General features: G+C 52.4%; 2 protein-coding genes and 1 long non-coding RNA gene across 3 annotated transcripts; 2 read left to right on the plus strand and 1 right to left on the minus strand.

Annotated features, from left to right (window-relative positions):
* The first annotated feature begins 130 nt into the window (after positions 1–130).
* On the plus strand, positions 131–4,560 carry LOC103919330. Its single transcript, XM_009326830.1, has 3 exons — positions 131–182; positions 1,156–4,068; positions 4,423–4,560. The coding sequence occupies exons 2-3, from the start codon at positions 1,174–1,176 to the stop codon at positions 4,558–4,560; spliced, it is 3,033 nt and encodes a 1,010-aa protein (XP_009325105.1). The 5' UTR covers positions 131–182; positions 1,156–1,173.
* On the plus strand, positions 4,561–5,850 carry LOC103919136. Its single transcript, XR_663735.1, has 2 exons — positions 4,561–4,648; positions 5,126–5,850. It is a non-coding gene; the product is annotated as an uncharacterized LOC103919136 (long non-coding RNA).
* Positions 5,851–6,209: 359 nt separating this feature from the next.
* Positions 6,210–13,773, minus strand: VAT1 (vesicle amine transport 1). The gene is made up of 6 exons (XM_009326607.1): positions 13,603–13,773; positions 13,076–13,246; positions 12,901–12,990; positions 11,688–11,929; positions 10,374–10,602; positions 6,210–8,285 (listed from the first exon to the last, which is right to left on the minus strand). The coding sequence occupies exons 1-5, from the start codon at positions 13,727–13,729 to the stop codon at positions 10,501–10,503; spliced, it is 732 nt and encodes a 243-aa protein (XP_009324882.1). The 5' UTR covers positions 13,730–13,773; the 3' UTR covers positions 6,210–8,285; positions 10,374–10,500.
* Between the last annotated feature and the right edge of the window lie 1,422 nt (positions 13,774–15,195).

Raw genomic sequence — 15,195 nt, forward strand, 5'->3', positions numbered from 1 at the left:
GCGGGGCGGGGACGGGCCTGCGGCTCCCCCGGCACGGGTCTGGGCTGAGGCGGGCGGCTGCTGGCTTTTCCCACCCAGTGGCCCAGAGGATCCTGAAGGCAAAGAACCACGTTTTGTCGATCGGAGGGAAGAAATACCCGCTGGAAGTGACGGCGCACGGCGCGGAGCTGAGCCCCGATGAGGTAGCGAGGAGCAGACAGCTCCTGCCCGGGCGGCCGTGACAGCCTCGGCCGGCTCCCGGACCGGCTCTGTGCCTGGCAGACGCGCTCGGGAAGGGAGACCTCGCTCTCTCCTTTGATCTTAATTAGACTTAAAGCAAATCCATTTTTATTCATATTCCAATGAGGAGTTGTTTTCTTCTGCGGTAATAACACAGGGACAGCCCGGCAGGCTGTGCGCTCGGTTGTTTGGCATTTGTGCCTGTCAAAGCAAGGAAGAATAGTCAGACTGGAGGGAAGGGGCACATTTCCCCAGCCCATCTGGTGACACATGGGGGATCCTGTTAATGCCTCTGCCGTGTCATTAGCTGGACACGCACGGTATATTTCTCCTCTCTCCTTCTCAGGAGAGCTTAGGAGACAGACATGCTGGTGTCTAGGAGGCACTGGAGAGTTCTTGCCTCTTCCTCCAGTTTCAAGAGAGAGTATGGCGGTAGCCACATCTCATGTTTTCATGTCTGAGCACTGAAAACAAAGGCGTGGGAGTTAGCCTGGCATTGCAGACCTTTCTGTAAGCCTGTGGTGCCAGACTGCTTGAAGGTCTGCAGCTGAAGCTCTGGGAGAGCAAGAGGGCAACAGCATTTCAGATGCAGAAGGGGTGGTGGATTTCTTGGGTTTGGGCTGTTTGCAGAGCTTCCAGCAAACAAATCGCATCTCTGTGCGATTTGCCCCTCACATTCCTTGTTTGCAGAAAGCTTTTGACTGTGGGTACAAGGTCCGAGAGTTGCTTGGGCTGGCTCGGTCTTTCAGTCCTGCCTGTGTTATGCTCCCATCTCATTTGAAAGCAGGAGTCTGAGGGGTGGCAGATCATGTCCTCTCTTCTGTCATAATAATGCAAGGGCTGTGGCAAGCGTCAGGTGCATTTGCCTCCCCCTGTACCTTGGAGGGGGGTTATTTTTGGTCCTTGCTCTCTCACTCCCTTGCTATTTACTTACAGATCTTTATACGCGCTTGCATGGTAGTTGACTATGGCAAGCTTCCTGCCGGCGAAACCCTCCTGAGGAATTTGCGTAAAGGCTACAGCAATGTGCAGTTCAACTTCGACTCCAAGAACGCACACTGCACAGTCAAGGGACCATTCACTGAGCTGCAGGCCTTCAGCAGAGACCTGCTGGGCAGCCTGAACTTCAAGAGCCAACCTGTTGGAGAGATCCTCCTGCCAGGTTCCAGCCACGTGGCCAAAGAGACCAGAATGCATGATCACCAGCAAGTGCCCGACTCCACTGAGTCAGCACGAGAGACAGCAAAGCTGCCGAATTGGGACCAGGTGTGTGAAGAGGCAGCTAAAGTCCCATCACCTCGGGGCCCAGTGGATGGAGAAGCTGTGGAACAGCTGGAGGACTTTTCCCTAGTGATGGACTCGGACATTTACTTGTACATGCAGAGGTTCTGTGCTGCCGAGTACCAAGGTGTGCTATGCCAGCATCGTGTGGATGCGGTGGATGTTAGCAGCGATGGCATCGCCATACTGTACCTCCAGCCATCTGCAGGTATGTCTGGGGATATGGACACCTTGCGGCAGGCCCGTCTGGCCCTGCAGCAGCTTTACCAGCAGCTGGAGGTGAGCTTGCGCAAGGAGAAGGTCACCAAGGGAGGACTGGATATGGACAGCCAGGTACTCAGGGCTCTGACACATGAGCTTCAGAAACTGTATCCCCAGTTGCTCTGCCACGAGGATGAGAAGCAGCTTTATCTTATTGGAAACCTTGTTGATGTCTCCCAGGCCAAGCAGTACCTTCAGGATTTCAGCACCAGAAGAGGTGCTGCACACACAGTTGGCATGCTCAGCAGCTCCCTGCCCTCACACTCAGCAACCTCCCACACCACAGAGGCTGCACTGCACAAGCCCAAAGCACCTGTGGACACCTCAACCTCAAGGCTCAGCCCAGGCAGGCTGGAGCTGAAAGGTGAGCTCAAGCTAGCTGCCAACTTCAGCAGTCTGAAAGCTGACAGGTCTCAGGCCAGCCGGGGCCTATTGCTGAATCAGGATGCTCCACCGGTGGGACAGGCGCAGCTTTCTGGAAAGCTCTTATCAGAGACACATGCTCCAGGTCCAAGTGACCCAACAGCACTGACCCAGCAGTACCAGCCTCATGTCTCTACGACAGATGTGGTTTTGGGGTCAGCAGCAGAGTCTCAGCAGAAGGACCCCAAAGAATGGGACCATGTGAAAGGAGGTGCCAGTGTTACAAGACACAAGGCTCTGTCTCCCTTTGAGGGCAAAGAAAACAGCACTTCGCAGCATCCTGGGGACTCTAAAGGCTCAGGTCCCATCAAGCACCACCCCCTCGCTAGCACATCTAGTACCTTTGACACGACAAGGACCTCTTCTGCTTTAGACTCTAAACCCTCTGAACCCAGGCCTCTGCTGCGACGTTCTAACAGCTTCTCCCTGCCAAGGTCAAAGGAAAGCGACAAGCCCCAAGACACTGGCAGGGCAGGCAGCAGAGGCAGTAGGGTGAGTGAAGAAATGAGCCTGGACTCTCTGCAGTGGTCTTACCTGAAAGACGTTTGCCGCTCTGCTATTGATGAACTGTGCGGGGATGGAGGTGTGCAGATCTCAGAGCATCGTACTGGGGACTGCACTGTGCTGACGCTACAGGCGGAGGACAGGAGCAAGCTTTTCCAGGCTAAATGGAAGGTGGAAGCTCTTGTGCAGAAGTGTCCTGACCTTGTGTGTCAGAGTATGAGCTACTCGGAGCTCGCTGTAGATGGTCCAGATGACAGTGCCCTGAGTCAACTGTGCAGTCTCTTGCGAGGAAAATCCCTCCAGGTTGGACTCAGCAAAGACAAGTACAAGCTATATCTTGCCTGCCCCAAGGAGATGCTGCCAGGAGTGACTGAGGCCTTCCACGTGTTTTCTTCCAGGAGGCTCCGTGCCCTGAAGTCTTCATCCTTGTCTCCAGGACCAGAGAGTACAGGGCACTCAAGTGTCATCCAGCCGAGCAGAAGCCAGGACACGGTGCTGGGTGCAGCCCTTCCCAGCAGCCTGGAGTCCCTACAGATGGGCCTGCAGCACCTGAACATTAGCAATAAAGCAGACCACCCAGATGTGCTCAGGGCTTTCTGGCTGCCAGAGGCTGAGGAAAAGAGGTCCCCCAGTCCTCGGAGGTTCCAGCAGGCACCGGGGCAGGAGGAGGCCAATGACCATGTTGATTCTGGGGCTGTGCAAGGAGGAAACAGCCTCCTCAGCCCTAGCATAGTGGATAAGCCAAATCCTGCTGGCGTGAGGGAGTCCCAGGAGCAGCCGAAGACAAAAGTGTCTGTGGGGGAGCCTGACATTGCACGGCTAAAGCAGGTTTTGCCAGACAGATTCCAGTTGGCAAGAGACAAAAGCAGAGGAGGCCACAACGAAGCGATGGGACAGCTGCGGTCACCAGTTCCTGCAGCAGACGGTGCTCCTCATTCCCTGCCTACCTGGCTGTACAGGACTACGGCTGCTGAGCCACCTGAGGCTGCAGCTGAACAGTCGCCTGCAGCAGAGCCCAGGGGCCAGGAACGGGCCCTGCTCCCAGTGGGCAGGAGCAATGTGCAGGAGGAGCCTGACCTCTCGTCACAGCAGACAAGAGGCCCCAGCCTTGGACAGGAAAGCGGCAAGACCCCTCTGGGCCGGTGTGATGCTTGTCAGGGCTCAGGTGTGACCTGCCAGGCCCCCTGCGGTCACGCCTTGTGCAGGACATGTTTTGCAGCGGACAGTACGCAGCCAACTTGCTGCAGCTCCTCCTCAGTTGCCCCGAGCCACAAGATCTCAGGGACATTCAAGATCTCCTCCCTGTCTCAGAGTCTGCCTGGCTACTATCGACACCTAACGCTCCAGGTTGCCTACAACATCCCTGATGGCGTGCAAGGGGTAGGTACCCACTGCAGGGGCTTCCCCATCCCACTGCAGGACATGCAATGGGTTCTGTCAGTGTGGCTGGGGGCGGGGAATGAGGCGGGGGGCGGGGAGGGCAGCTACAGCTCCATGCCCCACATGCAAAGCAGCAGAGGTATTACCCCATGGAAGGCAAAAAGCTCCACACCAGGTTTGGGAGCAGCTTGCTGCTTTTGAAGAGCATGTGACCTCTGATTTTAGTGCAAAGCACCTAGCAGCCCATGGGGGCCACAGTCATCTGTGTATTTTCAAGCTGGACAGAATCTCAGAAGCCAGCTCTGAGGCACAGCACTCAGGTTGTTGTTTAAAATGCTTTCTTCCTGTTCTAAGGTGGGTGACCCCCGGCCAGGACAGCCTTACAAAGGGGGGAATTTCTATGCCTTCCTGCCTGACAACAGGGAAGGGCAGAAGACAGCAGTGCTGTTGAAGAAAGCATTTGTGGCTGGGGGGGATTTGCGGCTGGGCTGACATTCCAGATCAAGTCCTGTAATGGAGAAGAAAGAGTGACATGGGGCCTTATCCCACACAAAACCTCCTGGGATGGAGGCAAAGCCAGGTATGGCCCAGCTCATTCCAAGCTTCCAGGTGGGGTTGGTTTTTTTTTAGCAATTGGAGGAGGAGAACCATGGGCTCCAGCTCAACAGGTCCTGGCATGGGTGGCTCTTCCAGGCTCCCACAATGGCAGAGTTGGTGCCTCCCTTTGCTTCAGCTCACAGGGCAGCTGTGGTGTGGCAGACCAGCCCTGGCACCCTCCAGCTGGAGCTAAAGCCCTTGCCCATCCCACAGCTGTAAGTTCCCCATGGACAAGAATTCTGGGCCCTGTTCACTTACAGCTTTCCTGGCTTTTCCCGTGACAGCGCTCTGCAGCCAGCTCTGGGTGCAAGCTGTGCCTGCGGGCAGCAGCAGCTCCCAGGGAGCAGGACTTCCACCCTCAGCCCCTGTTGAAGGGATGAGGCAAAAATAAGCTGCTGCTCCCCTCAGGAGTTTTAGCACCATCAGCAGGATTTACACCACTTCCCTCTCTGCCCTGCAGGAACGGCTATCCAGACACCCAGTATCTCTCTGAGGTTTGCGTAGTACTGAAGAGACTGGGCATCGCATGAGACTCCCTGCCTGAGCAGCCACAGCCCGTGCCTTCGCTTCACCTTCCTTTCCAGCTGACAAAGCTGCAGCTTAACACAGACAGCTCAGGAAAAAGCAGGTGTTTGTCCAAGGAGCTCCTGTGTCCCCAGAGGTAGCCAGAAATCTGCACGTTAGTGACAGCAGCACCTCCATCCTCGCCCCCCACAGCAAGCCTCAGCATGGATCGGAGCTTCCCTGAAACTCCAGCTCCTCCTGGACGGGTGTCCTCACCAGCCAGTTACACAGCTTGTTTCAACACCAGCTCCATGCCAGGCTGAGCCCTGGCATGGCTTTCAGCAGCATAACCCAAACCTGGGCAGGAGCCTGCGTGTAGTCCAGCCCCCATCTTCTGGAAGTCTCTTCCACCTTCAGCCACTACAGGCAGGTTCCAGCTCAGCCACCGCCAGAGCCTGTGCCAGAGCTGAGCTGTCATTAATTTCAGCTGTTCACTCAGACATTTCAGTCCTCAAGCAGACAGCCCCGAGCTACAGCCCCTCCCCAGCACCTGCTCTGGAGCCAGCAGGCAACCTGATGCTCTCTTGGGGAGAGCATTAACAGCTTGCGGTGCCCAGGACAGCTGCCTCCCATGAGACTATACAGCCATGGGCAGTATAATAAACAAGATTTATTCCCGCATTTTTAGTAGTGGTTGTTCACACCTTGTCTTACCATCGCCCCAGGCACCCATTTCAATCTCAACTGGCTACAGAGACACCCAGACACAGAGTAAAGTGCAGAGGCCAGCTAAGGGCTTTGTGAACAAAAATCACCATAGCTGCCCTCCAGAACAGGGCGTTAGATCAATGCAACACTCGAGGCAACAATTAACAGTTGTCCTTGAGAGCAGAGTCATCTTCTCACCCTGGGACAGTTAGAATTTATAAACTGAATGTGTCCACCCACTGACTGCCTGGAGAAGCAGTAAGTGTCCCAAAGGCTGAGCTGGGGGCAGAGGGTTCGTTCCGACAGAAGATTAAGCAGCATACCACTGAGGCTTTTGTTATGCTTTTAATTAACATTTGAAACACATAAGGCATATGGTAACATTAGACAGAGGAGCATTACACATTATAGTCATGTAAACAGCATTGGCACACTGGCTTTCTGTCCAACTTGGTTACACACATAAAGCAGAATATATTTTTTAAACAAAGATTTTCCATGTGTCTGTAGGATGAGTATCACTCGTATCACGTATCTGCAAATCAACACAACTTAGTACAGACCAGACCGTATGTTATAAGAGGCTCAGAGTCTAATGCATTTCACATCACACTCATGCACTACTTGCCAGTCACACTTTGCCATCACCAGGGCTTAGCACACTAGAGGCTTCGTTAGGCAACAAGAGTGGTTTTTTTACACCTATGATAGCAGCTGTAAGTGGGCCAGGATTCTGCACCAATTAAAGCCTGAGGCCCGCAATGCTTCTTACTTCTCCCTGGTCAATGAATTCTACTTTAATACAGGTGTCCAAAATGAAATGTACAGCTGAACTCCTTCCCCCATCTCAAGGTACTTGGTAGGGGTCATGCTCCTCTGCGCAAGCCGAGGCTGCTTCTGCTCCCTTCCCCTTCTGCAGTTAGCATGCAACGACAAACCAAAGAGTCAAAAACACGACAAAAGCTGCCTGGTGATAGCAAAACTTTGTCCAAGACCAGCAGTACCAGTCTGGGAAGGCGACTGCAGTAATGACACAGGAGTGGTGCTCGCACAGGCACCCCTGTGCTGAGCAGCCCCCCCACGGCAGTGGGGGGGGCTCTTACAGCCTCTCCTCTGCTTATGAACTCCTTATGCTTTCCACTGGGACTCCTCACGGCACAACCTTTGGGTCAGACAATCAGTAAAATAATAAACATTAAATTGCACTTCTGATAGCTGGAACGGCACATGCAATTATGCACAGGAATCTCCCATTTTCTCAATAGCACGACTTTGCCCTAAACAGTTAAGCAACATTAAGTGGAATGATTTTTATCGTAGGGTTTTTGTTTTTTGCTTTGGTCCTTAGTATACAAACCTGCTGGTTAACTTTATTGAGTTAAGACACTTGAAGTTGTTTTACATAAGTTCTATACTTATTGGCCCATAAAATGTTTGTCCATTAAAAAAAACCCATAAAAAACAAAACCAAAAAACAACCAACCACAACCACCTAGAGCAGAGCATTGGTCAGTGAGTCAGTGAGGAGCAAGGTTACATTTAATCTTGGTCTTTCTGTAGAAAACATTGTTGCTACCAAAGGACATAAAACAGTCAGTGCTAAACTCTTAACAGATAGTAACTGCTTAGCACTCTTGCCCTGATAAGGGCTTCAGGAATTTGTAGGTAGAGGATACATGAGCAGCTACCCGCAGAGCATCGGGAGCCGGGATTGTTTCTGGAGAGCCAAGGCTGGGGCAGCAGGTAAAGCCTCACTCGAGGACCGGCCAGAGCCAAACAGCTGCCCTGGGGGAGACAAGAGCTCTACAATAGCTCTGCTGGACTGGGGAACACAGAACCACCAGGACGGCCCTGGAAAGGCTGTAATACATGGAAAGGGAGTGTCTTATTCACGGTAAGTCAGACTACATCACCAGTGTTCACAAAACAGAGCTAGCAAGAGTCATAACAGGTTTTTGGCAATACTTTGAAAGGCCAGAATGGAAAAGGCTCCAGTGACTTCCTAGTCCTTACAGGCATGTAGAAGAAGGCACTGAGATACTGTTTTCTGTGGTGTACCGCAAGGCAGCATGTCAGGTGTCCTACGGGAAGCTGCAAGACTCCCGCTTTCCTCCTTCACGCTGCACCGGGAGGGACAGACTGCGAGAGCCTTGCTGCGCTGCCTGATCCAAGGCCATCCAAGTAAGGCACTGAGCATGCGCTTAGCCGAGAGCAAAGCAAGGAGAGGATGTTACTGTGAAACACAATTTGATAGCTTTCCCCTTTACAAGTGTGCAGAACCTGAAGATGTGCAGGGTTGTGTGCCGTTTGAGCACGCTGCTCTTTCATCAAGGTGAAGTCCAGTTTCTCGGAGGAACAGGTCCAGACTTCCCATTTCAGCAATTTAGACAGTCCTTCTGTTGTCAGACCTGGTAAAGTAGCATTAGACACTGTTGGATTTAATCTAAATTAGCATGACAGGGCAGGCTGAAAAAAGAAGCAGCAAGATTTTGGATTCAGAAAGGTTAAAAGTTGTGTTTGCGAGTTTCATCAGACCATGTTTATGAAGTTCTCGTATCAAGTGCGAGAGATGGACTGACAAGGATCTGTAACAGGGCTCCAGCCCCTCCTCTGAGGTCATAGGGAATGGGGTTGTTTTAATACTTAAAGTTAGCCAGGGCAAGTCCCCCAGAGGCTGTGCCTATGCATTTCTAAAAGGCGGCAGAACTAGGGACTGAGCCCAAGCACCTGAAATACAAGCTGCACTGACAGATAGGAGCCCCGCTGAAGGGTAGAGCTGGCAGAGGAAGAAGCCACACTCCCCACCTGCACAGGAACCCCCAGGCCTGCACAGAGCTTGGCTGCTCTCAAGCGGCGGAGGGGCTTCGCATATGGGGCCCTTCGTCCAGCAGGCGCCTTCCCTCCTTGGGGTTTGGTTAAGCAGGACTCCTAGTAGCAAGGTTTTGCTCCTGGAGCCTGAGCTCTTCCATGACGGGCAGCTCTTCTTGGTGCCCTCAGGTTTACCTTTTCAAATCCAAAATGAAGCCTAAAAGCCTGCAGCACCTACAGTCCATGACAAAGCCTCAAAGCAAGCACAAACAGCACCACAGTCACTCAGGGCTGAAAACAGGGTCCAGCAGGAAGGGGGGGCACCACCCAGGACATTAAGTGCTCAGAGAACTAGGCTTGGGTCTCTGCACAGCTATGTTTCTAAATGCACGGAAGAAAGAAAAGAGGAAGAGAATCTGAGTTCTGGTCTGGGAGGAGCACCCCAGGCAGTTCTTAAGCCCTCGGTGCTGGAAGAGACCCCAAGGGTCCCAAGACTTGCAGTTTCAGGGGAAGAAGAGTCAAGCCTTACTGCAGCACTGAACCACAAGGTAAGAGTTGGCTTGAGTGGAAATCTAACAAGCTAGCTAGAAGAGAATGGAAAGCACAATTTAAGCTGCTCAAGATGCCCAGGCCAAGAGGCTTGACACAGAGCTGGGCAGTTTATCATCTACACGGGTAACCTGGCGACAGCTTTACTGAGTGGCGTGCCACAGAAAGAGCCAGCCCAGGCTCCTGGGAAGCAGGCTTACAGGACTGGTTCTTGCAAGTTACTTCCCAAACTGCAGCACCTCCCCAGCGCACAGGGCACAGCACAAAGCAAGCACTAACGGGCGTATTTTGTTCCCATCTTGCTGAAGTCCAATTCAACACTGCAGCCCTTGGAAATACAAACACGAGGGTGAAGTTTAGCCTTAACAATACCAGCTTGGAGCCCAACATTAATAAAACACAGAGCCAACATCAATTGTTCCAGTCATTTGAGACACAGTTGAGTCCTTATGGTCTCTAGAAATCAGACACAGTTTAGATCTCCCTATACAGTTTGGAATCAGAAAATGGACAAGATCAAGTTACCTAATTGAAACTTTTCTTCTGTATTCAGACACAGACCAGACCAGCCTGTCAGGTTATTTGCCAACTGCGCAGAGAAGTGACTGCAAATTAAGTGCAATATGCCATAGACTCCAAAATGCCAGGATGGTTATTTACAAGGCAAAGACAACATGACCTGTTACTATCTGACTGGTGTTAGAGGCCTATGAAAGCAGAGGGGAAAGAGCGTGGTTAGTGTAAACAGAAGAGTAGCCCGTGCTAGAATTAAAACTAGGCCAGCCGTGCTTTTCCTCTGGCTGTTGAGGAAACATCCTAAGTTTGGCCCATTCTTCTGCTGAACAAGCTTCTCGAAGGTGACAGTGCAAATGCTTCAGCAGGGCTCAGTTTCTGTGGAGATACTTGGCCGTTGCTACAGTGTGTTACATCTTGACTTTACAATGCCAGGCTATCCAGCTGTTAATCACCAACTGCCTGGAAGCTTCAGCTGCACTGCCAGAGAAAAATAAGGTTAGTTTGGAAATTCAGTAGAGAAACAAGTGATTAGAAAAATGTACAAAATAAACAGGCTTCAAAACAGAGAGCTAGGGCAAGATGCATGTCTGGCAAAGGGTCAGTCACAACGAGAGCATGCAAACCTCTTCTGAACTTTAACCACGATGTTCTTGTACTGGTGAAGATGGAAGCTACTGATCTGTCCATTTCCAGGTCCCAAAGATCAGGGAGTTAAACCATGAATTCACAATCTGCACGAATCTCTTCTCCCTAGTTCTCTTCTTTTTTGGATTCTTCCTTGGGTGCTTCAGGAACCAGGATGACCTTTCCAACATTCTTCTTCTCTTGCATCTGCCTCATGGCATCTGCCACCTGGAAGCAACAGGAATCTCGTGAGACCCACACCCACCACGCAGTGCAGTCATGCCCCTCCTGGGCCCCTTGGTCCACCCAGACTAGTCTGAGGGCCACCCACCAGGAGGCAGCTTTCCTGGCAGTCCAAGCAAGTACCAAGCATTGGGGTGCCTCTGCACAGATGCATTTCGGACAGAGTTGGGCAGCTACCCCAGCCTGCCCATAGGCAACTGTCCTCAAGAACTCACAGACCAACTGTAACATACATGAGGATGCTCTGGTACGCAAACTGTGGAAGAATGAAGTGTATGTCATCACAGCTTCTTTCCCAAACAGAGCGGAGCACTGCAGAAACCCAGCTAACAGCCAGAAGGACAATGCTTCTACCATCTACACAACCACAGAACAATACATGCACAGATTTTCATTATTATTTTTAAGCAAAACAGCACCTGGGCCAGGCCTGGAATCAGCAGAGTTTTCCTTAAGCATTTGCATCAGACTATTTCTCAGGTACTAACACCAACTGATCATTACCAAGTCCTTTGCTCCCCTGCAATAAGTCCTACCCCAGCAAAGGATTTCCAAGGGAAGAACCTGACTCTGCCTGGACACATCGATGCAACAACACTGAGCATAGCAGAGCTGCTGAAAAACATGCCACTCTTCTTCCAACATCCTCATTCTGCTTCACTGCCTGGGCTCTTTTTCACTTGTGGAAGGGCAGCAGCAAGCTTCCCAGCTGTCTGCTTAATTACAGGGGGCAGACTCAGGGCAGTCTCCAGTCTGATGCATAACCCAGCCCCTCCATGGGCTGCTGCTGCCCACAGAGCCTAGCTGAGCACCTGCCCTATTCCACAGGGATGCTGTCTGGCATTGCCCAGCTCTGTGCACTGGAGCAGAAGAGCCCAGCCACTTTACTCGCCCTTAGTATCTTAAAAGGAAAAAGGCACTGAATGTCTGAGAACAGATGGTTATTAAACACTTGCAACAGTTCAGCCCCCATGAAGAAGGTGCTCATGCTGATCCAGAGCTCACTGTGCAGAAAACAATCACCCAGTAATTTCTGGGTGCTGCCAGCCTGTATGTTAGCTCAGACTCACCTGATCAAAGGGCCATACAGAGTCTATTTTGGGCTTGATTTTGCCTTGACTGTACAGGTTAACCAGCTTGGCTACAACACCTCCGACAAGCTCAAATTCTTCATCCATATATCCAAGGTGGTAGCCACACACAGCCTTGTTATGGTGTAGGAGCTGCAAGGCATTGATGCTGAACTGGTTCCACCAGGTTTTAGCCATAGCCATGAGGTTCTTCTTCTGCCCAGTGAGCAAGTTTGCTACCCCTAAAAAGAAGGCAAGCCACAGATGAGCTGGAATCAACACAACATGAGAGACAGTGGGCATCCCATATAACAGCTCAGATAATACGCAGGGGTAACAGCCGCTCACACAGCAATGGAGGACAGAGGTGAGAACTGGATCACATCAGGACCTGCCCAGTCGACCTTCAATGGGAACAGGTACCTGCCTTGGCCTCAAGATATGCATAATTTGGATTATCGGCACCCACATATTGCAGAAATATAGAACAACTCCTCTCTTAGGAGGGCAGCAGCAGCAGAGCTAGACTGGAGTGCTGGCAGAGGCAAGAGAGGGTTACAAGTCACATCCAGCCAGGCTGGCAGGACAGCACTCCCCTTCTACAGCCAGGCTTCTTCAGGGGAGCCACACGCTGCAACGGCTGGGACAACAGAAGCAGCACACTGGTGCAAGTGTCTGGAATCCCACTGGGGGTTGTGTGAGGGCTTTGTCTATGGGACAAAAATCACAGTGTTTCAGGGCTGGGGAATGGAGAGAGAAGTATTCAGTAGCCTCAAACCTCATCACCCACACATCCTCTAGAAGAAAAGCAAGGCTCTATTAGTGCTGTGCATTAAGTCAGCCTGGACAAAGCAGCTGTGCCAGCATTCCTCCGTGAGGACATTCCAGCTTCCCCTGCAGGCACCGGCTCGTACTCGAAGAGAGATCTCGCCATTGGAGGGAAGAGCCTTGGAGCCTGTGACCAGAGCTCTCAGGACAAGGCAGAAATCTCATTCCCCTCAGTGCCTCACCCAGGTGAAGCATCTTAAAGACCTTAATGAAATAACAGAACTACAACACACACAGCAGTCAGCAACAGTGATGCTCCCTCACGGCTGCGTGTCCAGGCACAGAGCAGTGCAGAACATTCCCGTGCAGATCCGCACCCACCCTGCCATCACACAGTCCCTCCTATGCAGGAGCTGGGGTTTGGGGGCACGCTGCTCACACTTACCATATGTGATGAGTTTGCCCATCGGCTTCAACAGGTTAAATGCTTTGGACGTATCGGATCCTCCCAGGGGGTCCAGAACAATGTCAACACCTAGAAGGAATTGACAGTAACTAGAAGTTTCTTTGCACTTGAAAGAAATGCAGGACAGTTGTAGAAGTCTTCCACCACATGGTACCTTTGGGAGAGATTTTCCGGACCTCCTCTGCGTAATCCATCGTTCTGTAGTCAATGGGGTGAGCGACTCCGCTCTCCTTGAGTGAATCATGCTTGGAAGCAGATGCTGTGCCAAAAATGGTGACATTTTCTACAGTCTTGCACAGCTGGATGGCAGCAGTTCCCACACCACCTGAAAAACAGCAGCGAGAAAGACTTAGAAGCAAACAGCCCCAGCAGTCAGAAAAGCCTCTGGATAGGTAAATTACCCCTGCTTGTACCAATCGCACAGTGCCAGGAGGGTATGGAATGAAGGCTTTGCCTGGGGCAGGCTGACGCCCGTGACACACACTGGGGGAGACCGACTATGGCTGCTGGGAAATGGATTCAGCATTTGCCAGCGCCTGGGTCAGTGTGAAGCCTGCATCTCTGGCAGGTGACGTTTTGTCAGTGCAGCCCCATTCTGATCGCTTCCTCACCCGTGCCACCCATTCAGAAGCTGCATATTGAGGCCAAGAGTCTCAGCACGGGCTGGCGAGAACTATTTACCTGCAGCCATGTGGATGAGGACACTCTGGTTGGGTCTCAGGTTTCCAAAGTCAAACAGGATCATGTAGGCAGTGATGTAGTTGACAAGAAGAGCAGCCGCTTCCTCGAAGCTCATCCCCTCAGGCATCAGGAAAGTCTGACTGGCTGGCACGTTCACGACTTCTTGCCAGAGCCCTGACCTAGCCAGGACCATTACCTTATCGCCAACCTAAAATCAGAGGACAAGGCAGTCTGAAACAAGCCCCAGGCTAGCAGAAGTCATCACACCCTTCCCCTCCGTATGCCAGAGCCAGGTACACGTGCGCCATTCTCTGTGCAGAGGTCTGCAGGGACTGCAGCAACCCTGGGCTTGGGCGGGAGCCCGCAGCCTGTGCTCCACTCATCGGGCAAATGGCACCACAGCACAGCGCCTCTCACCACAGACCTGGGCACATGCCAGGAGCCTCAGAGGGACCGCAGGCGCCCCAGGCTCTGGCTTGCACCCAGCGTGCTGCCTGACTGCCAGCTGCCCAAACCAACAGACCCCCAGCGAGGTAAGAGGGATGGGGGGTCATGTCCTGCCCTCCCTGTCCAAGCTGGGAGCACGAGTCTGAACACCATGAAATATTACTGCTGCCCCTTGCAAGGATCATTCTGCCAACAGGCAGGAGGCTTGGGGCAACGCTTAACAGGATCAACCCTGGAAAAAGCACGTCCAACCTTAGGAAAACCTCCCGGGTCTAAGCCTCAGACCTGACGTCTGAGGCATCCCCCAAAATCTGCTCTTACCCCACTGGGCAAGAAACAGCTGCTCGCTGTGCAACAGGAAGGAGACGGCAAAACTCCAAGCAGTCATATCAGCAAGCAGACAAGAGGCAGAGCCAAGGCAGTGAGCAGAAAGGCTCCTCGGTGTGTGGATTTGGCGTCTACACTTGAGTAAACCAAGATGTTTTTCTGGAGGGGAGGGAATCATCTTTGACACACTGGGTTTTTTTGAGACACTTTGTTTTGCTAGTTGTTTTGCTTTAAGAATCATCTTAAAGCCCCGTAATTGCAACAGCCCTAAGACCCAAAGGTCTGGGACATGCAGAGCCAACTCCTCTGTCCCCCAAGTTGCTAGAAATGCAGCAGCCACAGGCTCGTGGGCCACAAACCCAGCACCAAGAGCAACTAACCTGGTCGTGCCCACACCTCACCACCCTCAGATGGTTCTGGACAACTCTGCAGCAGCTGGAGCTGTTTCCTTCCACGCTCGTGTGGTTAAAGAGGTCGGTCACAAACGTGTTGAGAAACAGCACAGTCACGCTTTAGCCCAACGCCCTACTAGCACTCACCACTAACACGAAAATTTTGTACATGCAAGTACACCTGGCAGTCCCCAAGGAACACAACCACTTTTCCCCACGACTCCAGACCCCAAAGACCCCGTCCCTTAGGGTGGGCAGGCAGCAACGCTCTTGCCGTCCCGGGGGCTGGGTCAGCATTTCGCAGGGCAAGGGCAGCCAGGACCGCAGGAGGCTTGGGCTGGGCGGGCAGGGCCGCGCCGGGGACGTCCTGCCCACGCAGCCCAGCGCGGCCCCTTTGTCAAGGGGCTTTGTCTGCTGCCCGGCCGCC

The sequence above is a fragment of the Pygoscelis adeliae genome, unplaced genomic scaffold (genome assembly GCF_000699105.1).
Source record: "Pygoscelis adeliae isolate BGI_AS28 unplaced genomic scaffold, ASM69910v1 Scaffold421, whole genome shotgun sequence".
NCBI classification, from domain to species: Eukaryota; Metazoa; Chordata; class Aves; order Sphenisciformes; family Spheniscidae; genus Pygoscelis; species Pygoscelis adeliae.